This window comes from Diaphorina citri, unplaced genomic scaffold (assembly GCF_000475195.1).
Source record: "Diaphorina citri unplaced genomic scaffold, Diaci psyllid genome assembly version 1.1 scaffold152, whole genome shotgun sequence".
Taxonomy (NCBI): Eukaryota; Metazoa; Arthropoda; class Insecta; order Hemiptera; family Psyllidae; genus Diaphorina; species Diaphorina citri.
The window spans coordinates 219,047-237,341 of NW_007377589.1; the positions used below are offsets into that span (position 1 = coordinate 219,047).

The 18,295-nt window shown below is 35.3% G+C and overlaps 1 protein-coding gene across 1 annotated transcript in view; it reads left to right on the top strand.

The window, feature by feature from the left end:
* Nucleotides 1-267: 267 nt before the first annotated feature.
* Nucleotides 268-18,295, top strand: part of LOC103505121 (KH domain-containing, RNA-binding, signal transduction-associated protein 3-like) — a 78,874-nt gene continuing 60,846 nt past the window's right edge. The window contains exons 1-2 of the mRNA XM_008469432.3: nt 268-415; nt 17,155-17,251. Coding sequence (XP_008467654.1) covers nt 17,158-17,251 — 94 coding nt within the window. The 5' untranslated portion in view covers nt 268-415; nt 17,155-17,157. The remainder of the gene's footprint in view (nt 416-17,154; nt 17,252-18,295) is intronic.

Genomic DNA, 18,295 nt, shown 5'->3' on the forward strand with positions numbered 1-18,295 from the left:
TTGTGAATGTATTTTGTTCTTCGTCCTCGTCATCACTGTCACATTGTTATTTTGTAAAGTTTACAAACTACATTTCCATCCTTCCGGACTCAATATTCACCTTTCCAAATCGCATTTGTTCCTGTTTTCCTCAGGTATAATGACATAAAAATACAAATGAGATCGAAGGGAAAAGGTTTGGGAAAAGTGTTACAAAGTTGACTCAAAGCGCGACGGGGAGGGAAAGGAAAATATTGTGCCTGTGTTGAATGTTGAATTTTCGAAAGCACTTCAGTCAGTTGAGTTTAAACTTTCGAATTGAAACTTTCTCGAACGGAGCGGAGTGAACTTGTATTTTTCCAAAAGCGAAACGTTACGTTCTTTTTTATTTATTTTTTGAAAAAGTGAGAATAACTGCAGATTCCGAAAAAAAAGAGTAAGTAAACTTTGTTTATTTTTATATTTGAAAAATAGGTAACTGAAAAAGTTCTATTTTTTGCTTACTGGAAGATTGTAATTTATTTTTCTAGTCTTTTCGAGTGAAGTGTATGTGTGTGGTTGTGCAGCTTTTGCGAAAGCAATTACCATGCGAATACTCAAATACCTGTATGTGTCGGATTAATTTTAATTGCTCCAGGGATAAAAAATTATCCTTGATTTTGGTTTTTTTTCTCCTTCTTTCTTTTCTTTTTGAGACCTATTGAACCAAATATACCTATTGGAAATGTTTGATAGGTGATGTATAAGCATATTGTTCTGATGATAGGTATTGTAAATTGGATTCTTTTGTTGATAATTTATCACATTATCAGCTGCAGTCCTGATTTCTGAAAATCCTTGGAGATAGCCCACAAAATAATCGACGCAATAATTCCTATAATTTTACTTTCTAATGCCCCTTTAGTACTTTGATTACCCCCATTAGTTCTATCTTCCTCCATGGGAAATTCCTTTTTCCCTTACAGTAAAATTATTGTCTACTTTACTCGTATAACCTCAGTGGCCTAGTAATTAGCGCGGTGAACTTCGGATCAGGAGGTTGGTGGTTCGAGTCCGAGTCAAGTCAGAAAATTTATCGAGGTCTATTAATCAGGGAACAGCATTTGTATCGTTCCCAGGAAGAAGGACCTATGTTATTTTTGCTACTAACTATTCTCTATCCAGATGGTTATGACAGCAATGAATCATCAAAAAAGTAGGCTACGTTGCCAAACATATCAAAGGTGCAACGGTAGAAAATCTTTAAAAGAGGAAGGTACATTGCACAGTGCTTCCTCCCACATTGCACAGTGATTCAACCTCTTGCAAAAAAGGTTATATATCGAAGCTACCTCTGCTTTTTAAAAGAGAGAATTTATAAAAATAAACCTTTACCTTAATTGTTGCAAGGAATTCTCGCATTCTGATTGGTTCTTTCAATTTTGGGTCGATGACTCCTTGCTGTCATAACCATCTGGATAGAGAATAACATAGGTCCTTCTTCCTGGGAACGATTGATTTGGTGACAAGCACTTAGGTATGCGTAACTCAATTAAAATAATTCCTTAACACTTTTACCATCAAGTTATACACTATCGAAGCTACCTCTGCTTTTTAAAGAGAGAGTTTATAAAAATAGACCTTTACCTTAATTGTTGCAAGGAATTCTCGCATTCTGATTGGTTCTTTAATTTTGGGTCGATGACTCCTTGCTATCATAACCATCTGGATAAGAGAATAACATAGACATAGGTCCTTCTTCTTGGGAACGATTGATTTGGTGACAAGCACTTAGGTATGCGTAACTCAATTAAAATAATTCCTTAACACTTTTACCATCAAGTTATACACGTTCCGATGAACCATTTTATTGAGTCATTGGTTTTCGTATTTTTTTTTTTCTACCACATTCCTCCGTTTCTGTATTCGACGTCCTCACGCTTCCTCATCTTTCCCCTCACCTTGCTTCCTCATATTTCCCCGAAAACCTCACGGGCAGCGCGACCACACTGCTCTCAGAGCGACTGGGCAGCGCGACCCGGCAGCTTGGTTCGGAAAGTACTTCATAAGAATACATAGGAAGCAGTAGGCAGCGGTCGCACAGCTCGGTCGCGCTGCCGGGTCGCGCTGCCCGGCAGCTAGGATCGGAACGCCACCTTTAATGATTACCATTTGAGATGGAGCCCTTTCAACTAATGTCACAAAATTTATTACAATTTGCAACTGTTATGAAAGTTTTTATCCAAGAACCCTGGACCTCCGGTGTGCAAGCCTAGTGTGATACCCACTTGGCCCCTGGAGGCTGCCTTCTTCAATTCAAATATATTTTCTCCAATTCAATCCTTAATCTTTTCTTCAAAGCTTTCAAAACCAAATATGTATTTTCTGCCTGAAGATATTTTGATTTGCCTTTTCTTTTGCATCCCTGCCTGAAGGCAGACTCAGTATATTTTCACATTTGCAAAGGCTGCTGTGAATAAAAGAAAATAACGTTTTTTTTTTTCTTCATCCATATTTTTCTTACATATTTATTTTCCCAGTGCCTTTCGCTACGGAGATATGCTCTGGATTCAAATTATGAAAAATGCTAGGGACAAGAAAAATATGGGGGATATGCTTCAAAGGAAAAAATAATTGACCCAAGTCACTAAAAGAAAAATATTGAGAACAAAAGTCCCCATTTAACAAGGAATACGAAAAATGTAGGTACCTATTCTATCAATGGGGACGGGTACATCCCAATAAAACTTTGACAAAATAGGAAGAGTAGAAAGAGAGAATTTGTCCCCTTATTTTGTCTTCGTTCCATTTTTTTCCATCTCTCTTTTTCTCTCTCTCTCTCTCTCTCTCTCTCTCTCTCTCTCTCTCTCTCTCTCTCTTGTCATTATTTTGCTTATAATAATCATTTAAATTAAATTAATTAATATTAAATTTGAAAAAATAAAATAAAAATGTCAAGATAAGATGTCATACCCTATCTAACATTATAGTAAATGTTTAATGGGTAATGAGCTAATGACTCGGTAATGAGACTAATGAGTGAGTAATGAAGTATGCAAAGCAACAGAGCTCCTAAATTACATCCGTGGAATTAAAGGACTAATATATTATCTTTGCGTTCCTTTGAGTTTTCATTTCTGGTTTTATCTTTGATTTATTCTTGAATATATTTCAAAGGCAAAATTGTGAACATCAAAGTAAACCACATAAATAACATCTGTATTTTTTTCTTCGGCATTTAATGAACATAACTACGTACAACAACAGTAGGTACATATCAATTTTGATATTTTGAAGATATCAGTATAGTCACATGTATTTATATGTTGTTAAAGTAGGTAAAACAAAGTTGAAAAGATGCAAATCCGTAGATATAGTACATATTTTATTCATTTTGCAAGTACTTTCTTTCGTGCAACGAAATATTACATTTTTATTATCCTAGTTGTATTAAATAAATAGTTTGTTTTGTGTTAGCTTTATAAATTTTGCATTTAATTTAACGTGTCAATATTTAGAACGCTTTGTTAATTCACTGGTAAGAATTCCATAGGATGCACGAGTAAAAAGGGATGAACCAATGTCCTCCTCCTCCTCTTCTTCTTCTTCTTCTTCTTCTTCTTCTTCTTCTTCTTCTCCCTTTCCTCCTCCTTCTTCGTCAGGTCTCTGTCGAGAGTGTATAATAACAAGACTGATATATCGATGTAAATTTATAAAATTACAATGTAAAACGGGGAAACTCAATTTCCTCAAGAATCTACATAACAGAAGCGTACTCTCTTGGTACAAAATTACACAATAAACTCCATCATAACAAACATCCTGTATCAGAATACCTGGTGGTGCTAAAGTACTGAAACTTTACTTTATTGACAAGACAAAAGATGACAAAGAGAAGGTGCAATACAAGATGGTATAGATTCTACTTCTGGATGGACGACTCTGTAACTTTGTGAAGGTCCATATTGACATAATTTTATTTGAGAAATAACAAAATAATTTATTTGAGAAGTAACAAAACTTCAAAGTCCATTCTACTTCAATCTAGATTCTACTTTCTGCCCTGTACATCGAGGAATATTTGAAAAACTCTGTTAGCATAAACTATTAAGTAAAGAGTAAAAGCTCATTTCCTTCAAGTTCATATTGTGCTTGAATTCCATAAACTTGGACGAAAATTCAATCGGGAGGAAACTCCCAATACTTGTTAACTGGAAGGGTTGAAACTTTTTCGTTTGATCAATGGGTAGTATACCGTTCTAAATAGTTTCATAACTTTTGAGCTAGTTAAATTGCTTTTTTATGTACCTATTTACACAGTGATTTACTTACTTACTTATTGATCTTCCGAGCTTTGCAACATCAAAAGATTGTGCAGTCCAAATAAATTTGATTCGGTTCCTAGAAAAATAAGGTATATTTGCTTACGAATAAATAATTGCAAAGCAATGTTTTAACACAGATTTTGATTCCTCAATAACTTACCTCAATATACGAGTAAACAAACAGGTAGGTAAATACTCGTAGTTAGTATGTAGATTTACTTTAATTGTGACCTAGATACATTTATTAAACACATCATTTAGCTTTTAGAGCAGGGGTTTCCAACTTCCATGTGTATGCGGGCCACATGCTACATTCGGAGGTACTTCGCGGGCCACATATGAACATAGGGGAGCATTTTGAGCGCCGCAGTCGAAACTTTTCAAAGAAAATTATCCTAATAGTAGCTGAACACTAAAGGGGGCCAGTTTCCATGACTCAATGATAACTACACTGGTCTTGCACGCGGCAGAGCCGGGTTCAATGCCCATTTTTGCCTGAGTACCAAACCTTTTTTTTTTACATTTATTTAAGTTTGTACAAATCCCAAAAAGCTTCGCGGGCCACAATAATGGTCTGGCGGGCCACATGTGGCCCGCGGGCCGCTAGTTGGAAACCCCTGTTTTAGAGCTTTACTAGCAACAATACATATTTTCCACAGATCCACGTATTTTCCCAGTGATGCTTTTCCTAGGATTCGATCCATGCCTTGTGTATTTTTCATTTCGAACTTGTGCAAAAACTTTTCCCTCTCTGACTCTTCTTCTCATCTGTTTATCTTTTCCTCTAGTCATTCACTTATGTAACATGTTAGGTATTACATTCATGTCTCTTCCTCCTCCGTTCTCTATTCACGCTTTAATACCTCTCCCGATGCATTATTTATCCGCATTGCCGAAAGGGTTAAAAATCTGATTAAAATTACGAGATTTTATTTTGTCATCCCCATCTCTTGGAAATAGCTAGAGCTGGAGAAAAGTACGAGGATTATAACGTTATCGCAAGATCATTTCGTTCTATGCAGAATAAATCCGTTCCCCATGTCTCCTGAGTCACTATTGCAGAAGAGAATTATTAACAGGAGCATAAAATGAGTGATTAGAATTTTTAATGAGGACACGGAAAATGAAAAGCTCGTAACCTAAACCTCTTAGGAAACAAATTTGTTAAAGCGTGTGAGAAGCGAGAGTTAATGGATATTGGTCAATTGTCGAATGGGAAGAAAGATCGTGAGGTCAGAGTAATGGCATACTTCAGTGGAACGTGGCTTGGAAGGAATTTAGTGCGATGAAAAGCTGGAGCTAAACTATAGGGGAAAATGTGAAAAAATGCGCTCACCTTTTGTACAGATTGGAGTGGAATGACAATGACTGGATTTTTAATAGACTTCTAATGCTATTGTGTGTTGAGATTAGATTATATGGGTGTTGGGTATGTAGAATGGGTATAAAGTTCTATTTTTTCTCTTATTTGTGTACATGTAGAGCTAAGTGTATTACTTGTATACTATTATGTTTACCTATTGTGCTTGGTTAGGGTTAAGTTTTAGATAGTCACTCTTATAGGTACAGGAGTTGGATGGAAGAGAATATCTCAGGCATACTGTACCTAACATTGTGAACTACATTTTCTGATGATAGGTCGGCAGGCCGAAATTAAACTCTGAATATTGATTTCTGAATTAGTATTCCACAAGCTTTATTGGCCAGAGATCATAGTTTAGTCAGGGGGGATATTGTACGCATTGTTTGCATTTCGACTCATTGATCTTCCGGTCACGTTCTATACAAACACATGCTTTACAACTTAGGATGTTTTGGTACAGAGTATCCATATCAAATATCCAGAAGATTCACCTTTCCATATTTTATACATTTTGAATGAAAATAACTGCTTATTGCATTACATATTGTGAAAAATAATATTATAGAGAGTTAGGACGCATAGCGTATGGAACTTTTTTTTCTCATATTTTCTTCTTTGCCAAGGATTTGTGTTCCACTGTTCCATGTAACTCCAATGCTTTTCTCCTAAGTGAACTTTGTACTACTCTTTGTATGTTTTTCTAAACTTATAAGTATGTATTGTATTGTGCCTTTAAATGACCACCAAATAAAGGTTTATTTATTTATTTAAAAGAATAATACCTTTTTATTACTTCAATAGGATATGACTGTAAAGTCCCCTAATTCTAAGGGCTGGAATATTTTGACACTTTGGGGTTTTCGGGGTCAACATGAGAGAGAAAGAGAGAGCGAGAGGAGAAAGATCTTTATCCATTTCTCTTATTTCGAGGGAGTAAGATTTATTTTGTAAAAAATTAGGTTCAACTTCGAAGACATGAGAAACTTTTTATGAAATTGTCTTTTCAATTATTTGAGAAAGTTATTGAAAAGTTGTATTAAACTTGGTGTTGCGTACACCTCCTTTTTCCTCACCCTATACCTCCCTCCTATTGCCCGCTACAAACGAGAATAATCGACGGAGCACGCCGACTCATATTTTCTTCTTTGCCAAGGATTTGTGTTCCACTGTTCCATGTAACTCCAATGCTTTTCTCCTAAGTGAACTTTGTATTTTTTTACCATCTTTTCATTTTTTCCTTTTTTTTACGTGAAAAATCTAAAAATCGTATTCATTTTATACAATTTTTATGAGGTAAAATATAAAGCTAGTATTGAGATTCCATTTTATAATAGGGAGCTGGCTTTATGAACATTCTGTTCACCATCAAGCTATGAACGGCGTAGATACGAATATTCTAAAGATATAAAATACCCATACCTATATTATAATAAAAATCCATTTTACCACCGTGATACTGGTACAATGTTAAAATATGAAATCCATCTTTTTGATCTGGCTTTTGACTGAGAGTCAGACACAAAGAAATAAGCCAAACAGTCTGGCTCAACTCGTATAGTTCTCAAATACCACATCTGTGTATTTTGTTGTGGTGAACTTCTAGTTCTTCGAATGTCTCCCATATCAAATTTTAATTCCTTAGTAACAAAATTCGTTTTCATTCTTCTAACTTCTAATAAGCAGGATTGTTTTTTTAATCCTTCTTGTAATGGATATTAAATCTTTTTACCATTGGAAATGTTACAAGTTTACGAGGAAAATGTTTTCGAGAAAGGATTGAAAGAATGGATGCTAGACGAATTAATTGTTCTGTAAGATTATAAAATTTAGGTTGAAGATTATTTCCAAATATAGGTACAAAGTACATAATTATATTAATAGAATCCTCATAAAGTGCCTGCGAGGACCTACAACAGTTAGGTTGGTCAAATGTAGGTAGAACTCATTAAGAGGATGGGCCCCTAAGGCTAAGAACACAGTGGAGCGGCGAGCATAGAGCATAGAGCAACGAGCATCAATGAACGAGCAAAGCGATGAAATCAAACACGTTGATTTAAATAGGTAGCACACACAGTACGAGCAGCGCGCATAGCGGAGAGCATCGAGCAAAGCGTCGATTTCAAACATGTTTGATTTCTCCGCTCGCATCGCGATTATTTTCTGATAATTTTCTTTTTACTTTCTATTACCTTTACGTATAGGGAACCTATACAAGGTAATGAGAAAGTATTGCAATCGGTCCAAATTTTCAAAATCGGGAAATGGGTGGAAATATCCGTTTTGGGGTCCCCTGATTCCAAAAAAGTGGTTTTTAGCCCATGGTCTGTACGTAACGTACGTACGTACATCGGGAAATGGGTGGAAATATCCGTTTTGGGATCCTCTGATTCCAAAAAAGTGGTTTTTAGCCCATGGTCTGTACGTATGTACGTATGTGTGTACTACAGGTTTAAATTGGAAAAGGTGGTATACAAAATATCTCAAGAACGGTTTGTCGTAGAGCAATGGAATTTGGTATGCTATACCGGTATGGTCCAAGGACGCGACTGTAACAATTTGGTTAAAATCGGATAGTCACCCATCCAGATATTAACCAAAGTCATTGTTGCTTAACCCTTGTTTCGTAAACGATATAAATGGTGAAATTCACCCTGAGTACCTCGTGATTGATTAATAACATGAATTCCTTCTCTTCTGTTTCCTCGTACTAGGAAGTATTGGATTCTCAAAGCAGAGATTTCAAGCAGAAACAAATTCCAATTATTATTATCCATTTTCAAATAAGTAATTTAAAATTATTAGGTAAACAAAATTTATAACTCACAAAGGAAAACTGAAGAATGACAATAATATAATATTGAACATTGGGAAAGGAGGGAAAAACATGGGGCTAATCTATGCGCTTTGCTCCTTACTGTGGCTAGCCTCAATCCTTGCTCTATGCTCGTACTCTATGCTCTATCATCGATGTAGCTCTATGCTCTATGCTCGCCGCTCCACTGTGTTCTTAGCCTTGGTCCTATAAGACTCGAAACCCAATCAGCAATTTTCTTTTATGTAATGAACATGTCCAACAAATTTTATTTAGACTTTTTTATGAGTTCGAAACCGATAGCTCTTGATTTAAGTATACCAATCTCAATTCATTTAATTTAATTGTCAAAGAAAATTCGTAGGTATCTTTCTAGAATGCATATTCTTCGGGCGCTTATAGTCAGAGTTAATATGAAGGTTGGTAATTTAGAATATTTCAATTATTGTTCTTATTTGGTTCACTAGTTTCCGTTTGAAGTTTGCAAACATCACATTCATGCATTTCTCTTACCGCGGGGGATTGAAAGAAATGTTCTTTTCGAAAAATTGAAAACGAAGAAAACATTTTCAAAGAAACAAATGGATTCGTTCTCTTAATACAGGCAAGAAGGAACTGAACGTACGATTCTTTTTTTTTTTACCATAGGCACTCAATTTTCTCCCACTCATTTAAATCTAACTTGAAGAAAAGAAATTCATTTTGCGGTATCCCGGGAAATTTTTCATTCCCTTTAATTTGGCAGGGGAAAAATCATTTCGTTTCAAGGATGGATTTATCTTTCGTTGAGAACGGACATTATAGATGTGAAATATTTTCACCCGAGGTTCTCTCACGTTTTAGATTGAAAACTCGGACCAAACACCTAAACTTTTCCAGTTGGTATCCTTGTCATATATTCATATAACTTTATAACAGTGTAGAAAATAACAACAACTTTGCCTTCACTTGCCACTTGGCTACATTGAAAATTGTTCTTCAAATTAAACATCTAAACGCAATCCTCGTTACTCACTTAGACTCTTTTACTCTTCATACCTCAATTTCGCCATCGTAAAGAAGAAATTGGAGAGAGAGAGAGAGAGAGAGAGAGAGAGAGAGAGAGAGAGAGAGAGAGAGAGAGAGAGAGGGGGGGTTGGACTCGAACCACCAACCTCCGAATCTGAAGTTTACAGTGCTAACCACTACAGCAGACACCACTGGTTGAATTTTGAATTATTCTGAATACAGAAAGATCATGATGACGTGATGACCGAGCACAAAATAAGACCATTTACACGCACATCTTTCTTAAGGATATTTTCTTATTGAAACCTCCTATGGAAAATACCGTAAATACAACTTTCCATACAAGCATTGTATATGTACATTATCACTCTTTCCATTCTATCTTTCTTCTTTCATAAAATGATACTCCCTTGGGTATAATAGATTATAACAGTATACCCTCAACTCTTGTATGGATACATACCTTTGTACCTATTAATTATTTCCACGGTGATACAAACAAGCTTTTCTTACCAAATATATCTTCATCTATTTTTCAAATACTAGAAAACCTACAGGAGGTTTTCCAAATACAGTTGAACCTGAGTGGGACCCGTCTAAATGGGAAACCTGGATAAGTGGGGAAATAATTGCGGGAAATAATTCTATTGATGTTATCACGTTAACAACACTTTGGCCAGTTAGAAAATGTTGCAGTTTGTTGCAAGGAATTAAATTTAATAAGTATCCGTATCCACCTAGGTATATCTACGAGTAATTCCACATTACTTAAGTCCAAGATATAAATTTCAGCTCTAATACATTTAGCGTAATCTTTTAAGTCAGGAATGGAGGGAAAAAACACTGTAAATAAAGTCAAAGAGAGGTATCTACCACATAAAAAAGTATTGGTGGGAAAAAATTCAAGAAATATGGCCCCAGGGGAGTACGAAGAGTCCTTCTATTCTCATTTTTTATCAGAACATGTAGGTGTGCGGGATTTAAATTAATACTTTTTCACCTAAAAAAAGGGATTTTTTTTGCGGTGGGGATTTTATATACCTGATTTATTTGCCTGATCGCTTGAGCAAGCCTGGAATCTCTATTAAATCTAGGACTAGATGAATTAAATGTGTCTCATGGTTTATTCTTCATGGTAATCCTTTTTCCTGTTCTCATGTTCTTTTTATTTTCGTTCCTGATCTGATATAAGTTTTGAAGTTGCCTTGAAAATTTCAAGGATTTTGTGGACTATAAAATTGCACGAGTATAAGACCCATTATTGACTCAAGTCGATATTTTTCATCACTAAAACATTGTTTTAAATAAGGATACCTAGACCCTTGCAAAAGATGCATTCAGGAGCCTTATATTCAAAGAGATAACACCTACATCTCCACCTTGCACCTTCACATATTCAAATTCACATGAATTCAATTCTCAGTAGGTATACTTGGTAGAAATTTCCCCTGTCGTAATGGCAGATACCAGCCTAGACATCTTCTGGGAAATAAGAAAGCAATTATACCCCCTCCTGTGCAATTCTCTTCGGGGAAAACTATTCGCTTTGAATCTCTTTTCCTTTTTTAATTGTACCTTTATTTGACATGTCTTTTTAATTTACTTTCAATGAAAAAAAAAGTAAAAAAAAAAAAAAAAAATCTGGAAAATTACGTCTGCAGCTTTGTTGTAATCAAAAGAGAAAAAGGAGAATTAAACAGAAACCCCGAGATATAATTGAACTCTGTATTATTCTATTACTTGGGTAAAGTTTTTACAAATAATTATTCCGTAGTTTCAATATTGAAATACATCAAGAGGTTCGTGTACAGGATAAATTAAAACGAAAAAAGTTGATAAGTTAATTTAGTGGTTGGAAAATAATTTCAGGAGAATTTCAAGAGCCTTGCCTCTTGCTTGTTTTTTTCCCAAGTCATGCAATTTTCAAATGCAAATACTTATCAAGTGAGTGTAACTTATTATTTCTTGCTATTTAAATAATAACACGGTAAACCCATGATTATCGTTGAATAAAAAGGAGGAAGATGATAGCAAATGATGATACAAGTGGTTATTATTTTTAACTGCTCGAAAAGGACTGAAAAGTTCCTTTAATACAGCAGTACCTACTCTTAAGGAATAGACTTTTAAAACCCTTTCGTGACCACTGGGACATCCGTGTCCCACTAACTTAAAGAGACCATAGCAGTAAACTACGAGAAAAAATCGAGTATCGACTTGTGCTGCGCTCTACTTCAAACTCTGCTTTTACTCCAACCAGACCAGGAAGGAGAAGAAGATGAAAGAAAGAAGGAGAAGAAGTAGAAGCAAAAGAGGAAGAAGAAGAAGAAGAAGAACAGAGGAATCTGGTAGTATACCTACAGCCAACCATTTATTTGGCTACAAACACTCTGGGACCTATGTATAAACGCTCTCTAAAACAGACTCTCACTAAAATCCCCATGATCTCACCAAGGATAAAATCAGAGTGGAGTAGAGAATAGAGCTTTTTGCTCTTCGTTCTATGCGGTTTGTGTTCGTCATTCTATCGTCACTTCCCTCTACCTGCTCGATGCTCTATGCTCTCTAAACCGGACTTTCTCACTAAAAGGGACTTAACATTAAAGTTTTTATGCTCAACATATTAAATTTTCATGGACAAATAGGTACTACTCAAAGAATACACTCTTGAAATCAATGATGTAAGCATTTTTTCTACTTGGGTATTAAACTGTATTGTCTACAAGTATTGCGTACTCTTGATTTTGTTTTCTATAGAAAAGAAGTATCCGAGCAACATGTTGCTTTTTTATACACATCATAAAAAATATGAAACGCTTCAATTTTGGATGCTTTTATTTCCCCTTTTCTAACCTCACTTCAAAGTACCTATATTAATTTTCACATTGTAGTGGGTACCTACTCTGTAGAACTATACTTATTTATCTTTCAGCTTCCCAGTCTTTGAATCCAATTTTTATATGGGTTTTATAAAAAAGTTAATAAAAATGCAGAATGTACAAGTAGTGATAAAAAGAGTGTTAAGAATAACTACAGTGATTGATGAAAATATTGGACAAAAGAAAATACCTAGGTATTGATTGGAGAAGTGTGAAAATCTTAGAAATCATTTGTATGAACGCCTGGTATCTCAGTAGTTATGCAATGCGCACAACTAATTTCGCAAAATTAATAATTTTTTTGCTACTGAGACAGGTAGGTATACCTACTTACCTAGGGATGCTTATTTCCTATTTTTCTTTTGCAATTTTCAGGTGGTAATGGTGGGGAATGGTAAAATGTCAGGCAATCTATTTCCCTATTTTCCACCATCACGAAAATTGCGAAAAGAAAATACGCGTTTACATGTACCGACATTCTAAAGCGAAATAGATTCCTACCATTCTTTCATTACATAGGATTTTAATTTGAGACCATCCCGCGTACGGCTTTAATCTGTATTTTTTCTATTAAAATTATTTATCACAAAAACTCGTCGTACAAACAGAAATGTCAACATGAGACTTGAGCATTATGTCCCATCATGTGAATAAATATTTCCGATATTTCTCTCCGATAGCGCTGAATGGAAACTGATATGGCGGGATATTTTTCACACTTGGTCCTGAAAACAACTATTCACATTAAATTTAAATGGGAAAAAACACCATCGCGTGGGACAAAACATGTCCTAGTCGTAATGGGTGTTGATTGTAATGATTGTAGCGGGTGGGAAAATTCACGGGGCCAAATGGGGAACTCCCTTTTTCCCCCACTTTTACTTACCTATATTTCCCCATTTTATGAATTTAATTAAAATTGAAGAAAATCAAAGGAAAAGAAAAGAAAGTAGGTATAATTAAAAAGAAAGAACATGGAAAGAAACGTCTACCTCTTTACTGAAATTCCATAAAGCTTCTACCTATCCGTTGAAATCCGAGTAAAAGAAGATACCCGGTTATTTGGGTAGTATCAAAAAGTTTCCCCAATACTCTTTTGAGGAGTGTAAAATTACACCAGTATTAAATGAATAATTAATTAAGTACCTATGCCATTCTATTAGATATACCTTTTGTTTCTTATTCATAATCATCATGAAATAAACATCAATATCGCAAGGATAAAAAGATTAAGATACCTCTCAAATTACTTATGTTATTATTTTATTCATCACAAGATGAATGAACCGAAAGCTGAAACAAAGTATTAAAGGTTAGGTACAGCAAATGTTTTTCCTAAGTTCCTTGAGTCACCCTGTAAGCACCTGGAACAGTAATGGACACATGTAGCGAGCTTTTTTAAGCTGATGGACGTTACATAACAGCATTTAAAATAAATTTTATGTATTGTTCTAGAAAAAAAACCTACATAGGAAATTCCGAAAGGCTTCCCCTCAATTTTTAATTAATTGTAAAAAAAGAGTACGCTTTTTTTTGCATAAAAAAGTTGCTCCTATTGTTTTCATTTTTCCCCGAATTTTTTTTCGATTAATCACTTATTTTTTCTGTATTGTTAAGTATTTTATAGTGAAATACATCTCTCCACTCCAGCAGTTTCCACACCTATATTTTATATTGCGGTCCGGACTCTCCGAAATGTGTTTCGTTATTGTAATAAAAAAAAAAAAGCTTTCTGCTCTTTTAAAATTCACGAGTAAAAGCCAAAATCTATATTCTTCCCTTTTCATAAAATATGCACGTTCTCTCATCGAAGGTATTTCTATAGACCCAACCCTACCTTTTACAGTGGTATACAATCTCGCAACTTTCTAAGAGGTAAATTTAATGTGGAGGAAAATTTCATTTCCACTTTTCCGTATCTCTTTATATACTTTCTTAGTTCCCTTTTTTAATTTTTACATCTTTGAACTCGTCTTTTTCCAGCTCTTTCTTCTGCACGTAATTAAAGCAATGGAGAACGTTGAGGCAACGATAAAAGCCTGCTTATAACGACGCAGAATATATTGTCTACTTGTTTTACCTATATACATTTCTACCGTTTTCTGAGACAGAATGAGAAAGAGGAATCTCCGAGTCTTAGTTCTTTTCCTCGCTCCTTTTGTCTCTTTGCCTGTTAATTCTAATATGTACCTATTTTTACTCTTCGTTCTTCCTCCATCTCATAAATAGGTAGGTACCTTATATTGAAAGTAAAAATGAACTCTTTTCCCATTTATTTAGAGGGGTTTTTTTTTACAATAAGCACAACAAAATATTGATTTGATTGGCAAACTATGGTTCTAACTCGAGGAAAACATTCGAAAAGTTTTAATGGTTGCATAATTATCCCCTTTTTGTGAGAGGTTTTCCACTCAAACATATATTGAATGGAATTTCTATTTATTTTATTATTGAGAAAAAAATCCCTGCCTTTCCACTCATTCCTGGTCAGGGCTGACTGATTTCTGGAATAATCTGAATTCCTTCATTAATCCGAATTGTTTTTCCCATCAGTACTCCTTCTTACGAGTATGTTATCGAATATGTTTTTTCCCCATCCGTGGCACAAGCTCTGCTCCCCATCCGTGGCACAAGCTCTGCTTATACGGATGGGTATACCATTTATATGAAAAATTCGACGGAGCACGCCGAACCAACTTTAGTAATAATCCGACCACCAACCAAGTAAGACCCCAGTATCTATTTCACTAATCAAGTTTTACCTCAGTGGCTCCAAAGAAAAGTCCCCAAAATAAGGGCAGCCCTTTACAGTCCTCTGCCCCTCCCTAGAGTTACCGTAACACTTGGGTTAAGAGAAGAGGAGGAGTGTGTTCCTGTGGGAATTTGGCTTTCGTGTATACCGAGTGATAAATGATTCGAAGACGAAAACGTTAAGAGAAGAGGAGGAGTGTGTTCCTGTGGGAATTTGGCTTTCGTGTATACCGAGTGATAAATGATTCGAAGACGAAAACAGTAAAACAAATAGAAACATACTAGTTCTTACATCTAGTGGATCAGTGAATTGTAGAACTCGATAGAAAGGGCCCATAGGGGTTCCTATATAAGGACCCAAACAAGCCCAAATTTCAAGTGAATTTCTTCATTTATGTGCTGAACATTTTTGATAAATTTCATCAAAATCGGATATACTGTTTGAGATAGACTTACAGGTTGAGATACCTACCTCGGTGGTGTAGTGGTCAAGGCGCTCGCTTGGTAAACAGGAGGGCGTGGGTTCAATCCCAGCCGAGGTATGGAATTTTAGCCTCAATACAATTTGAGAATTTGACCACAATAATAGTAGTAGCCTACTGCTGGAGTAAAGGGACTTTTCAGTCCTATGCGAGCAGTATCTTTTCCTTGTTTCCTTCCTTCCCTTTTCCTTGTTTTTTTGCTTCCCTTTTCCTTGTTTCCTTGCTTCCCTTTTCCTTGTTTCCTTCCTTCCCTTTTCCCTGTAATGCTCCCCATTTTCCTCGCGTTGTTCCATTAACACCTTCCTTCCTGTCTTTCAATTATCATTTTCTTTTCGCCGGTTTTTATATTTACATCGCAGCTCTGAAGTTAGACGCAAGTAAATTAGCTGTAAGTGGTGAACAAGTAATTTCGCTTTTGATATGAAAAGGAAATGAGGAAGGAAGCGAAGAAATGGGAAAATAAAAATCCACAAAGCACCAGGGGGAAAATGTGAGCTTGAATTTTCCGTAGTGTTTTTCGTCTGTTTCGCTATTCAACGTTGAAAATTTGTTGTGGTTGCTTATTCAATTTCTTTGTCAGGCTCGCGTTTTTCGAACTTCGCAAAAGTTATGTCGTAAAAAGAAGAAAAAAAAACATTATACATATGTACAACAATAATATTTTCTTCCATACTTTTCGTTTCCGGTCAATTCTTCGATGATTTTCAGCAGAGATGGCTTTTACGTTTACATTTACGTACTAGAACTAAATCCTGAACAGTACAGGAGCAGGAAAGATTCAGGCAGATCAACATAATCATTTTACTAGTGAAAAACTGGGTTAAAAGAACGTTTGTTGAAGTTTTTAAAACGGAAAATCATTTTGCCCTAGGTTAGATTTCGGGGAGGGGGGAAAAGAGAAATATTCCTATCGACACAAACTGGGAACATGAAGTCTAGCTTTACAGTTTACAGAACACCTTCAAAACATTTTCACCAGAACATAGATACATAGGGTACAAACTAGGTAATATAATATTAGGACAAAAAGGTGTAGACAAGGTCTGAATTATTAAAAGTTTGCCGAAGAAAATTCAGGGACTGCATGTTGGGATTATGACAAAAGTATCTTGTCTGTGAAAAGAAAAGACCAAGAGAGGAAAAGATGGAGATCTACTCGTACATTTTGAAATTAAAAAATAATACATAGGTACCTACCTAATATAATAATAAAACTGATACCTATAATAATCGTTATAAAAGAACCCGAAAACTCTTTAGTTCATGAACTTTTTGTTCTCTTTTTCAGTGTAGGTCCAATTTTTTCTCCACAGCAAATGGATTTCTCTTCTTCGGGACTCACAAAGTCTATGAACATTCAAGACCTGCCTGGAAAAAATATCTTGAAGGCTCACAGTGAAAAAATCAGTGGTTGGGTGGAAGAGCTCCACTTAAAGTCAGAAATAGAAAATAAATCAATCTTCTGTTTTGAAAACTTCCGATTGTCTTTTAATTTTGAACTGCACTCATCTTTTCTCCCACGGACTCTTGAAAAGAATATTTTATACATAAAACTGTCCGGTGTCCTTTTTTGCAGGAAATGACAGACATGGAAATCGTGGGTTTGGGAGATGAGGATGAAGATTACAGAGATTGCACAACCAACATACCCACTCCAACCTATGCGAAAACAAGTGAGTCTTACCAACAATATTTTGAATATTATAGTCACTTATCTTCTAAGTACAAACATCAGCTGATGGTGAATATTGTTATATTATGTCCTTAGTGAATATCATTCACCAATGGTGAATATCATATCAACTGGTTTTATTCAGCAGTTGATTTAATTCCTGTTGACAAAGGGTCCAGGGTGTATATTTTACTATATTTTTTCTGTGTAGGAATCTATCTACCTATTATATTATTTTAGTTTAAAAAAAAGTGAAGAATAAACTTTTAATGTCACTGTATAACTGCTGACGTTTTTAGTGATTAGCGATTTATCTGGGAGATTTTATCAGCTCCTGAATAATGTTGATGGGTATTTGACCATCAGTTGATTGTTATCCAACAGTGATAATCTGTGGACTTCAGCAATTTTCAGCAGCAATTTAAATTCTGCGAAAAGGCCTGTAAACATTTTCCACAAATAATATGACCATATTGACCATGTTACAAAAACAATGTAGACATATTTATTTGAAACATTCAATAACAAATCCATTAAATCCTTCAATTCCCATTTCATGTTGGGATTACTACGTAAATACATAGGTAATGTTGTTTTCGATATTTATTAATTAAACCATCACATGTTTAGGCTCTAGGGAGTCTAGGGATTCAAATATTCATTTTTCTGTTAAACCAATAAATGGATGTACAAAATGACCGGAAATAGCTGCTCTGATTGTTACTGCTTAAATCGATATTGTAATAAACGCATTTTAATTCAGGAAAATTGAACTTTTGGCGTCGACTTTTATCGTTAACGGTCCCGTCAAAGAAATGATTAATACTTCCCTCCAAAATCGCTCAAAGTCTTCCAACCCGTCCCACAAGCTCGTCATAATTTTCATTCGCAAAGCTTTTTCACCCTGTGGTCAGAATTCGGATGCAAACTTCTCTTTCCACACTTTCGAAAACCTCAGAACCCTAATAAAGTTTGACACGTTCGCGTCCGAAATTTCAAACTCTTCGGACCAACCCGGAAGTGGTTATTTTATTGTTATAATAAA